Source organism: Nipponia nippon, unplaced genomic scaffold (genome assembly GCF_047370975.1).
Source record: "Nipponia nippon isolate SJK-2023a ecotype South Korea unplaced genomic scaffold, ASM4737097v1 scaffold_5, whole genome shotgun sequence".
Taxonomy (NCBI): Eukaryota; Metazoa; Chordata; class Aves; order Pelecaniformes; family Threskiornithidae; genus Nipponia; species Nipponia nippon.
Window position 1 is genome coordinate 33,109,535 of NW_028262369.1, and position 11,826 is coordinate 33,121,360.

The 11,826-nt window shown below is 53.8% G+C and overlaps 1 protein-coding gene across 12 annotated transcripts in view; it reads right to left on the minus strand.

Annotated features, from left to right (window-relative positions):
• The window catches only part of SZT2 (SZT2 subunit of KICSTOR complex), a 59,386-nt gene that overhangs the window by 1,623 nt on the left and 45,937 nt on the right, over window positions 1–11,826 (minus strand). For 8 of the 12 annotated variants that reach the window (XM_087731627.1, XM_087731621.1, XM_087731623.1 and 5 more), the window contains 14 exons: window positions 11,504–11,774; window positions 11,196–11,275; window positions 10,723–10,848; window positions 8,774–8,979; window positions 8,558–8,651; window positions 7,082–7,162; window positions 6,600–6,674; window positions 5,455–5,520; window positions 3,976–4,189; window positions 3,503–3,686; window positions 3,070–3,192; window positions 2,298–2,799; window positions 1,856–1,972; window positions 1,382–1,450 (listed from right to left, as the gene is read on the minus strand). In XM_087731627.1, coding sequence (XP_087587753.1) covers window positions 1,382–1,450; window positions 1,856–1,972; window positions 2,298–2,799; window positions 3,070–3,192; window positions 3,503–3,686; window positions 3,976–4,189; window positions 5,455–5,520; window positions 6,600–6,674; window positions 7,082–7,162; window positions 8,558–8,651; window positions 8,774–8,979; window positions 10,723–10,848; window positions 11,196–11,275; window positions 11,504–11,774 — 2,208 coding nt within the window. Of the gene's footprint in view, window positions 1–1,381; window positions 1,451–1,484; window positions 1,655–1,855; window positions 1,973–2,297; window positions 2,800–3,069; window positions 3,193–3,502; window positions 3,687–3,975; window positions 4,190–5,454; window positions 5,521–6,599; window positions 6,675–7,081; window positions 7,163–8,557; window positions 8,652–8,773; window positions 9,000–10,722; window positions 10,849–11,195; window positions 11,276–11,503; window positions 11,775–11,826 lie in introns of those variants that run through there. The other 4 variants (XM_087731625.1, XM_087731624.1, XM_087731626.1 and 1 more) reach the window with 3 other exon arrangements.

Consider the following 11,826-nt stretch of genomic DNA (forward strand, 5'->3'; position numbering starts at 1 on the left):
AAATGGGGAAGGGGAGGAGATTAAATGTAATAACTGCAATCCTGAAACTAAATGCTGGCTGCTCCATTCTCATTAGTGACTGTACTGACAAGGCAGGGCAAGGGCAGGGAACAGGGTTCAGAAGAGAAGGTTGCAGGAGCTGAAGCAGAAGAAAAACGTGAGCAACTCAGTGCACCGAGATCAGCATCATGGAGGCAAGACACAGGGACTGGGTGTTCTCCAGAGCTGAAACGCAGCACATCTAGTCGCCAGGGTCCCCTAACAAACTCGTAAAGCCATGAGAACAGCTGTGTAACTGCAAAACAGCAAATGCACCACCATCATTTAAGAGGGAAGAAAAAGTGATTTGTGAGCATAACTCCAGCAGTGTGCAAGGCTTTAGAGCAAGCTTGGAGAGAAAGAACCATGAGGAAAATGCAGCTCAGTGTTACCAAAGTGATGTGCTAACGCTAGAGTTCTCTTTGATAAGGTAATATTTCTAGACAAAGGAATTATGGTATATCTTGTCTAAGCTTCAGGAAGGATTTGATGTAGTGCCACATGGGAAATATAGGTAAGCTGGAAAGATAGGAATTAACGCAAAAATTATAAGGTGAAGATGGTAGTGCTGAAAAGAGGAAATAGCAGGGTGGAGAGAAGTTACAAATGGAGTTCCTCCAGGACAGGTTTTGGGATTCATGTTGCCTAGTACTTTAATGAGTCTGGCACAAAGATGAGGAGCATGCTGATAAAATTTGAGGCACTAATACAAAAGGGGATTGGGATGATGCAAAAAAAGCCCTAGAGACTTTTGAGAAGCCACAGGAATGGGATGAATGTTAAGTGCAAAATACAAGGTGAGGAACACGAAGGATTTCTGTTATAAGATGGGAGTCTTAGGAGAGGTGATGGAGAGTCGGTGTATCATATCGATGACCACACTATGACCAGTGAGACATGACCGTGAAAAGGCAAGTACCACCTTTTGTACCAAAAGGACCGGGCAGGGACGGAAAAGCCTTAGTGCAATCACAGAAGGCTCTGCTGAGACTCCTCAGGAATACTGGGTGCAGTCCCAGACACCTGTATTTACAAAGGCTGACCAGGGCTCTGAAGGGCTCTGAATGACAATGAAACCATTGGAGAAGGGAAGGCAGGCTTGAGGGCTCAGCTTGCCTAATGCAGCAACACGGAGTTAGCAAAAATTCCGCCTTCAGATGTGGAGGTGAATCTAGGGCACCGGGGAGGAAGCGGGTACCCACACAGTGAAGAGCGGTTTCAGCTCCGAGCTACCACTGGCACGACGAGGATGGACCTGGCCACAACAAAAGCTCCAGCACACAGGCTAGACAGACTCCCAGCCTGAGCCAATATAGCTGCTCTTACGTTCCCAAGTTCTTACCGTCTTTCCTGAATGGGAATCAAGAAACACAAGAACGAAGCAATCCGTGAACTTCTGATTGAGCACAACCTGTCAAGAGAGCCACAGCACACATTGTAAAGGAGACAGCACAAACCCCAGGACAGGGATACGAACAACACCCACCCAGGGACGTGCTGATGTGCAGGACGAGTGGCATGATAGAATTGTGAAGGTGCAAGTCTGCCTGGCTCACAGGTGACGCTGCCAAACCATGGGGCATGAGGCTCTGGGTGTGAAGAGTGTCCTACCTGCCTGGGGGCAGACAAACAGACACTGCTGTACCACAGGAGCACACACCTCATGCTGCACCAGTAGCAGAGTGGAGAGCAACATCATGACAGTGCCCACATTATCCTGACAGCACACGCCAGGCTCACGCTGCGAGAGGCCATAGCAAGTAGGGGCCCTGGACAGGGGAGAGAGGTTGCAGGTGGGTGACAGGCTGGGACCTACCAGATACTGGGTGCCGGTTTCAGCATTGTGGAAGTGCCGACAGCTCTGGGGGAAGCGGCTCAACAGCACTTTGATGAGGCTCTGGTACCAGGAGACTGTCATGGTGAGGAAGCATCCCTGTGGGCATGGAAAAGGGCTGATTTTAGTCTCCCTCTAGCCATGGCAGCAGCAGCCATAATGCTGCAGCAGCCTTCAGACCCCAAATCAGATGGATCCATCACAGCCCACTGAGGAACACTGAGTGACCCAGAGCTATCCACTCTCCATAGACATGTCTATGCAGCCTCCCCCTTCCTCTGCCAGCTCGGAGCTATGTTCCTGCCTCTATCTTCCCCCCAAGCAGGAAGAGATGTGCCCTGCAGGCCTTTCACCCGGCACCCCACTCCCTCCCCAGAGCAGAACAGCGGCTGCTGTGCACCATGACTCCGTCCCTGCTGCTCACCAGCTGGGGGTCGACATCAGCAATGGATTTCCCATGCACGGCGTCCAGCAGCTCCTCCAGCTCCACCAGTGAGAGCTTGCCCAGCTTCAGCTTGTCAGAAGCCAGAGGCTCCAGGAGGAAGAGGCGCTTCCAGAGGTTGTCCCTGCGGCAGTGGCACTTGGCCAGCTGCACCATGCTGCTGAGCTGCTTCTGGGCTGAGGCCACCTCGGAGGCCAGCAAGGGGAAGAGTGGTGAGGTGTAGAAGAGCCCAGGCCCCAGTTTGACTTGCGTGCCCCCCGCGTAGAACTCGCTGCTGTCCTCCACGTCCTGCCACAGCTCCCGCTCTACCGTCTGCTGCTGCCCCAGGCTCGTCTCCGGCTCCGCTGCCTCCCACGCCGCCCGGCCCACCACAGGCTCCAGCACTTCCCGCTGCAAGCGCGGCAGCTTCTTGAAGCGTCGCATATCGGCTGTGAGCCGGGGGAAGAGCTCCCGCTGGCTAGTCATGATGACGTAGAAACGCAAGCTGAGAGCAAGGAGACAATTGTGACCTGGGGAAGGGCTCCTCGCTTCTCAGCTGGTCTGCAAATGAATCATGGGCCTCTCTGTCCCTGCCAGTAAGGGTGCTTCTCTGCCCAGACAAGGACAGATACCACACTGCCCAGTTCCCTGCGAGGATCCTCCCCAGACAGCACCAAACCTGCCTGTGATGTCCCAGACAGAGCCAGTCCCTCCCAGAGCTCTCCTCCCCAGAGAGGAAGCTTTGGTGTCAAGTCTCTGGGCCCCCAGTGCTCACCGGAGCATGCGTCTCTCTGCCTCACTCTGCTCCTCAAACGGTGCTGCACTGTGACACACCAGGAGGGACACATCGAAGTCATCATGATGACGCAGACCTTCAGAGTCCTTGTAAGAGCCCGAGCTGGGAGCAAAAGCACATCAGTATGAAGGGGACCTCACTTTGTTCCCCCAGAGCTCTTGGTCACAAGAGAACTACCGGGCATGGGGAATTCGACGCAGCAGGACTCCTCAGAAGTGCTATGGGAAATGTCAAATGCATGTGTGCACATGCACAGCACCTCTGTGGTCCATCTCAGAAAAGCTGGGCAGAACTGCTGCCTGGCACCATGTAGAACGGTCAGCTTTGCTGGCACCTTGGGGCAGTGTCCCCAGGACTTTGGGGTGCCCACCGATCTCCAGAAGCTCCAGAAACTTGCAGCAGATGCACTCACCTGTTCCAAATAGAGACCAGCGCATATTCATTCTGCTCTGTGCCCGGTGTCCCCTTCTTGTTGTCACTGCCCGTGGCCGGCCGGGCCATGCGGAGGGGTTTCATGTGGTAGGTGTTGGCGTGGTCGGCGATGTAGTTGTACAGCTGGTGCGCAGTGATCATGTTGGTGGGCAGGGCCAGCATGCCTAGTGGAAGAGGACATGTTGCTATCACAGGAGATGCTTAGTGCCTCTTACCTGGGCAGAGCAGTGTCCTACAAACTACTCTGGGAGACAGAGCTCTAGGGCAACCCAGCCCCCTTCCACAACAGGGCAGCAAGGAGTTCCCCTGGAGCTGGGCCCCTCATGTCACCCTCTCCCTGTCATCTCCCTGGATACTCCAAAGGTCAGTTTTATTTGTAAAGCACTTGAAAACCTTTTGCCAAGTTACAGGCTGGCGATCAACCCCAGACTGATCACATGTTGAGCTACACACCTTGGAAAACGTGGTTGCGGCCAAATTTGGGGATGTCGGGGTGGTGGGCAATGAAATCCTCCAGGAAGCTGGTGAGATGGTAGCCCTGGCGGAGAGTCATGTGGGAACCCAGCAGATACTGGTGGACTATACGCAAGTGGAAGTCGTAGCTGAATGAATGCACGTGCATGAGGTCCCGCACCTTGTCACACTCCTCCGTGAAGAGCATAGAGAGCTGCGGAGGCACAGGGAGTCAAGGCAGGAATATTACCAGGCACCTCACACCCTTCTGCAAAGCCCTGCTGACAAGCAAGGCATGGCAGAGCCAGTGCAGCCACCCCTGCCCTGACACCAGAGCAGGATGCAGCTGAGAAGCTGTCTGCACATTGCAAATAGCAGGCCTGGCCCCAAGGGATCCAGCTTGGTGGCTCCTTCCACACTTGACCCCGCTCCTGGTCTCCAGTAGCAGCACAGACTGACTGGCACTGCCTCCCTTTTGTCATGAGGTTCATCCCCTGCCTTGAGCTGAACGCCATGTGGCTGTGAAGGAGGACACAGCCTCCTTTCAGCTGAGTGCTGCACTGCACTGTCTAGTCCCTGAGCAGGTACAGGACACGCCAGGGCTGGGGCCCCAGCAAATCCTGGATCTACAGGCAAAGACTGACTCTCTGAATGTCCCCTGAGAGGAGGGGGCAGCACAGGGGTCTGTGGGGAGTGGTTGGACCCAGAGATGGGCAACAGCAGAGCTGCTAATGCCCTGTGCTCAGTAGCTAACAGGGACCCCAGCTGGCTGCTGGGAAGCCAGATCCAGTGGTGGCTGGTGTGTGACAGCTGTGCCCAAAGGGAGGGCCCCTCTCCGGCACATGGCCATCCCCTCTGCCCAGCGTGCCAGTTCTGCACCGGGGCAGCACCAGCCTCCACACCACCCCCCCCGGCGCTGCCCCCACCACAACTGCTGCTACTGTGCCAGGGAACAGCATTGGTGAAGGCCTCAGCCTTGCCTTCGTGCCAGGAGCCCAGAGTTCTAATGTCTTTTGGCTCTCCGACACCTTTAGGCAGTTGACCTACACCATAATCCCTTGGTTTAAGAAGGGGCAAGCAGGGAAAACCAGCAGGCAGGAGGCATTGGCATAAGAAGAGGCTGCCCTCGCTCTCTGCACTACCCGCATTGCTGCTGCCATGAGCCAGAGGGCAACCTGCACAGCCAGGACAAGCCCAGAGAGGAACTTATAGCTCTGCCCCAGGAAAGGCAGGGTGAAGAGCAAGAAACACAAGGTGCTGCTCCCATGCCAGCACTTGGGGCCCACCCCATCCCCCTCCCAAGCTGTGCTGCCCACTGTGGCGTGTACTGCTACGGAAGGCACTGGCACAGGAGGCAAGCGGCAGCTCCCACAGCCGGGCACTGGGGCAGGAAGGGTGGAAGCACAGCCAGTGGGAGGTTTAGCCCTGCACTGGCAGGTCCTCCTGTGCCCAGCATGGCAGTGGGAGGAGAGGACGTACCGCAGACTCAGAGACGGAGCTGGGTCCCATGCAGCTCTTGCTGCGAGCTCTGGCTGTAAAAGTGCCCTGATGGAGAGAGATGCACAGCCAGTGGGAAGAGGGACAAGGCACTGCCCAACCCTGTTCCTGCATCCAGTCTGTCCGGCACAGGCCCAGGGTGGGACAAGGGGAGAGAAGGGGAAGAGGAGCCCAACTGTCCCATCTGGGGGAACTGTGGGCTAGTCCCAGCGTGTGGGAAAGCTGGCCAGGCCCCTGCAGCAAGCCCCACACCTCTCGCCCGCTGCTCCCAGGACCATCCCCTCCCACTGCAAAACCAGGCAAAGTCTTTTTTTCAAGTCATCCAGAGAGAGCCCGGACATTCCCTGCAATGCCAGCTGCAGCCTGGTAACCCTGCCCTATGCACGTGTGGGCTTCACAGGAAAGGCTCAGCAAACCCTCAGGTGAGGCCCTGGCAGGCTTTAAGCTTAGGAGAGCCACTCTTAGCATATGTAAGATACAGCCTTGCTACAGAGCCACCTTGGAAAGGACAGTATGGTCATGCATGCCTCCTGCCTCAGATAGGCTGGGGCTGGCCAGCCTCTAGACAGCCACCCCAGTGCCCTGGAGACAGGCAGGAGACACCCTGACACACCAAAAGAGAAGGGAGCAGGCAACCCCATGGTGCTGTAGAGCAAGGCACAGAGGTATCAAGAACCAGGTCTCACGGTGCAGAAAGTGGTCTCCTCCGGCAAAGGGCAGCCATCCATGTTCACAGATCCCTGTTCCCATTCCGCCTCCCTTATGTTCCAAGGGAAGCAGAGAGCTTCTGGCTTTCCATGCACTGACTTTCCTTGGAGCAGTCATCTCTGCCAGAATTGCTCCTATTCCTCCCCAGCCTGCTCTATCTTGCTCCCCAAGCTAGGACAAGAGTCATCCTCTTGACAAACTTCCCACCCCCTTTCACTGCACTCCAGAGCTGTGCAAGCAGCAGGCCATGGAGGGCATATGCCTGCAAAAGGCTCTGCGTCGTTCTGCTTTTCCAGGACGGAGCAGAGCTCTCCAGAATTTGCTGCACCTGAAATGCCGACTCTGTCCCAGCAGTCACTACCTCTCCCGAAGCAGCCCCTGACCCTGAGCAGCACTGGCCGTGCCTGCAAAGCCATTACCTGGGAGTTCACAGACTGGCCCATGGGGATCCGTGAGCACTCCAGCGCATACTGCTTCACACAGAAGTAATAGCCCTGGAGAAGAGAGCACATAAGCACTGCACAGGCCTTCAGCCTCTCCAGGGAAGAACAGTTCCCATGCTTCACTCTGTGGGCTGAGTCCCAGACACTCTTGTTCCATGTTTTGTTTCCCCTCCTGTCTGAACCAAGCCAGCCCAGTCAACACATGGCTGAGCACAGAGCACCCTACCTGGTGCTGAGCCCTTGCATCTTTTATTAGCCCCCCTCCAGGCAACTCTTACTCCTCTGAGCCCTGCAAAACCATCCCTAGATGATCCACAGTCCTGCAGGACCATGGAAGAGGCAGGACAAGAAAGGAGGAATCATATGTCCCTGCTGCACTCCTCATCACTCACTTTGTCACCTCTGAAGGCTGTCCCCAAACCCCCAGAGATCATACTTTGTTGCATGCTCTTTCTTACCTGGAAGGCCAGCTCCATCAGCACAATCCCACCAGGAAGAGCTCTCTGTAGATGATAGGTGGCAACAGCAGGGCTTGTGCTCTGGGAAGAGAAGGACAAAGCTGGAGAGGCTCTCTGGCACAGGAGAGTGGCCCGCACACTCTGCGAGGCTGGCACAAGGCTCTGTGGCAGAGGTGGAAATAGAGGAGCCTCATCAACTGAGCATCCTCACTGGAGGGAGGGGAGCAGACATGCCAAAGCTGACTGTGAAAAGAATTCCAACAAACCTAATAAACAGCCTTCAAGAGAGCACACCAGGCACACTGCTCCCTTCGCCTCATGCTTACTCAGGACAGAGTGTCTCTAGAGTCTGAGGACACTGTGAGCTGAGGGGAGATGCTGCCCACAAAACCTCGCTCCCACCTCTCCCTGCTGAGCACTCCCAGACCATCGCATCTGCCTGATGCAGCAACTATCAGAGGCATCCACTCTGGACTCAGAGCTTCGCTGCCAGCAAATTCACTTGCCCCCTGTTAACTTGTTTGAGTAGATTTCTCTCTTCTCATTTTAACTGCAAGGTGTTGTCTTGCCCACAATCCTGTACCAACATCAGCCAAAGGTAGGTGCCAGGAAAGCGTCAGAAAAGGGTGAGCAAATGCTATGTGCTCCCATCATCCCTGGGTGATTGCATGAGCCACAGACGGTTTCTGCCTATCCAGCAACTCAGACGGATTCCTCTTCCAGGTACTTACCTATTCTCTCTTGTAAGCTCTTGTGTTCACAAAACCTACATAAGCTCTTAGTGTTCACAAAACCTTTTGATAAAGACCACTGTTACCTGCTGCACAAAGAAACACCCCCTTTTGCTTTGAAACTGGCTCCCAATACTTTCATTTGATGGTGTCTAGGTGTTGTATCTAATAGGACAGCAAGGAGTCAATCCCTTTCCAGGCTAGCTGCGATTTGGTAGAGCTCTGTCCTGTCCCTCCCTAGTTGCCACTTCTTCAGAAATGAAGAGCCTCAGCCTGCTCTTGCAGTGGAGCTGTTCTGGGTTTATCTTCTCTGATTTCTTCAACTTCAGCATTCACTAAAGATCCTTTTGCCCCAGAACTGCCCTTCACCATAGATGCTGAGGCTTCTCTGACAGGTAAACCTCCAGAATTGCACCCAAAGGCAGCTGTCCTGGCCTCAGCTCACCGTGTTCCTCCTCTGAGCCCCCTCCAAGTTGTTGCTGTCCTTTTCAGATTTGCCCTGGTTCCACCCAGTCCCAGGAAGGGGCTGCAGGAAGACATGCAGGAGGGCAAGGAGGGCTCATCTGATCCAACATCCCAAAGATGGTGCTGGTCTAGACAAGACTTTTTTTTTTGCTTTGGTGCTTTCTCCGCCCTCTCGCATTCTTTCTGTCTGAAACCGACTCAAAAGCCAACCAGGAGAACTGCCCCACTCCACAGCCTGACTTCCATCCCAGTTCCATCCCTCTAACAGACACGGACTCACCTTTGGACTCCCCTCTGCTTTTGGCTTCGTGTAGGAAAAGGACCCTCTGCCCTCCACACCCATTGCTGCCAGAGCTCGGATCCGGCTTGTGCTACTGGAAATGACAGCAGAGAGAGCCTTGAGCAAGGGAGCCAACGTCTCCTGTTGTGTCAAACCAGGGCATAGCTCAGTGTGTCGGCCCTTCTCCAGCAACACGGTTCCCAGAACGTCACTGACCTGCGAGTGGTGGGTGAGGGTGGCCGCACCTGGACCAGAATGAAGCCCATGCTCTGCAGGTATTGGATGTATTGCTGCAAGAAGGCATTGCACATCTCCTGCAGCCAGGGCTCCTCCTTCACCTTGCAGGGCAGTGCTTCTGCCGAGTCACAGCTATGGCTGCGGTCCCTCCCTGAAGCTGTAGAGTCATTTGAGCGGTGGCGCTTCTGGAAGAGAAAATAATTTCCTAAGGAGATGTGCTGCATCTGGCCCCAGCCGGTAACACTCGCTGGGACAACGCCAGCTGCTCTGGTTGAGCGGAGGGCAGATCTCCCTCTGCCAGACAGCACTAACAGCTGGTTCCTCAAACACTGTCCTAGTGCGTGCGCTGAAACACAAGATCCAAATTTTACCTAGCTGTGGACTGACCTAACAGCACTTCAGCAGACTGCAGGAAAAGGTGCCCTGGCAGCAGGGGATAATTCACATCTCCCCCCACAGAACGGCTTCCACAAAGTTTTAGTGGCTCACAACTGGTTCACGCAAGGCTCAACAGAGCTTCAGCTTTTACTGCCATGGTAAGAGTCCAATCCCCTTATGAATCCTGGTGACTTCTCAGGATTTACTAGTAGTTCAGTAGTACTGAATAGGAATAGTGTTTCCTTTTATCCATTTTCAGTTCACCTTTTGGTGTCTTGAATACTCCTTGTCTTTGTGCTGTGAGAAACTGAGGTTTCTTTTCTTGATCTCTCTACTTCAAGCCTGTGGCTCTTTTACATATTTCTATCTGCCCTTTCATTCACCTATCCCAGGAGCAGTCTCTTTACCTGGGGTCTCTCCGGCTACTCTCTGATCATCTCCGAGTCTCTCTAGTTCAGTGCCTTTGCCACAAGATGCTTGGTCTCACACTCACTGTCCAGATGAAGACATTAATACACTAGTATTTTAGAAACGCATTGGAATATTATCCATAATACTAACACCCCTTCCTGATGTACTCTAAACAGTTTGCCTTTTGTACGCAACTGTTCATGAATTGAAGAAATCCACTGAGCTGTCTGCTCTGTACAGGATCTGCAGTTAGTGTACAATACAGGAAGAGTTCAAATTTCTCTCCACGTTGTGCTCTGTTTTACTGGGAACCAGGTCCCAGCTCCCACAATACCTCTCATTTCACAGGCTACTCAGGTCCCTCTCAAGTTCGTTGCAGTCTTTTTCTGTTCTGATCAATCTGAACAGCCACACAGCATTGCAAAGCCTGGCATCTCATATGTGCTGCGATAAATGATCTGGAAATACAGAACCCAATACACAACCTTGAAACCCCTGCTACCAGGCTCTTCAAATTGAATAACCAATTTTCATTTTGCTCTGTTCCAAAAACAAAGTGAGATTTTCATTCTGTGATGATACTTTTCCTTTCTCTTGTGAGTGCTCAATTTCTGTAGCAATCTCTGTTTAAAGACCCTGTCAGAATCCTTTTGACATTTAGATAAATTACAACAGCCTGTTCTTCCCTTCTGACACACATACAGACCGTGAACAGCCAGTGCGGGATCTACACCGGTTAGAGTCTGTTAGGTTGCAACCTGCTCAGGATTGAGCTGGTTTGCTTTCAATTGTTCTAGCTATTTGATGGGTGCAGGCAAGGTTTACCAGGTCTGGCTGCTGAATGCATAAAGTGAAGTTTTGCAGATCAGTACCAGACAGCACTCTCTGAGGGCTTTGCTAGACTCAGGCCAGAATTTCCTGCATAGAAAATGGAAGTCAGTCTTCCCCAGGGGTGATGTGGCTGCAGGAGAAAGGCTTCGAGGACCCAAGGATTTTCTCGGTCTCCATCTTATGGGGTGCAAATTCATCCTATAATGCAGGACTGAGCTCAGAGCAGCCCTGTCTTGGGAAAAGACTGCAAAGCCATCTTTTGCCCCAATGCGCAAAGCCCAGTCCCACTGGTGCTTGCTGACACTCACCTTTCCCTCTGCCTTGCCCTGCTGGTCAGTCTGGATCTGCTGCCGGAAGGCTGGGTCAAACAGCAATGGGGTAGCACAGTAATGAACTAGGCGTGAGGACTGCTTCAGGGTCTCCAGGTCTGCCAGCTGCACAGCACAAAAGGAACACGGTTACAGCACACATCCCTCGTCAAGCCTGGGAACAAGCTGTCTGCAACACGGCGCTGCTGCTCAATGGGGATCAAACTCTAGAGGGAACCCCCTGCTTTACAGCCTTTCCAGTGCTGGGCAGCAAAGCCCCATTCCCAAGTCTGGTGCTAGAGCCCAGCAGCCCCAAAAGTTCAAGCAGAGAGCGCTGCTCCACTGCCAAACACCATCCCCGACATACACCCTGCTCTGAGCTCCCGTGCTGCCCTTTGCTATAGGCAAGCTGGTGCTATCAGTGCGCTGCAAGAAGGCCCAGCCTGCCACCCACCCACCCGGGCTGCACTCACACTGATAGGCATGTTGGACTGCGCTGATCTCTGCTGCCAGGTAACAAAGAGATTCTCAATCTTCATCTGCTTCTCCAGTTCTAGAGGGAAAAGAGCAGCCGCAAGAGTATCAAGCCACAGCCCCAAGTATTGCCACTCCCCTTCACTCCCACCCTACTCAGGCCATAACCCATCCCCTCACAGCACCCTGGCAGGAGCAGATGAAAACTGTCCCCTCTGCCAGAACTCTTGTTCCGCTCTTTCTGAGCTCCTTTTCCAAGAGCAAGATGATTAGGCAGGCTCCTGTGCCATCAAGCCCCTTGCTTTACCTTTCCTCTCCATGCTCTTGATTTCCAGGAACTGGGCCCCATGCCGAGACACGGGGTCAAAAGGTCCCAACTCAGGCCCATGGGGTATGCGCTTGATGGTGGTAACATCCCGCAGAGCTTCATCAAAGGGCACCACATCAGGATGGAAGTGCAGAGACGGTAGGCTGCGGGCAGAGCTGCTCAGCCGGCCTTGTTCCTTGCTAGGTGGGGGGCTGGAGCTCCGGATCAGCGCGTCCACCTCCAAAGTGGAGTTCAGGAAAGGATTTGGCTCCTAAGCAAGCAGACACAGCCATGAAAGCCTCCTTACTGCCAGCCTTGGAGAA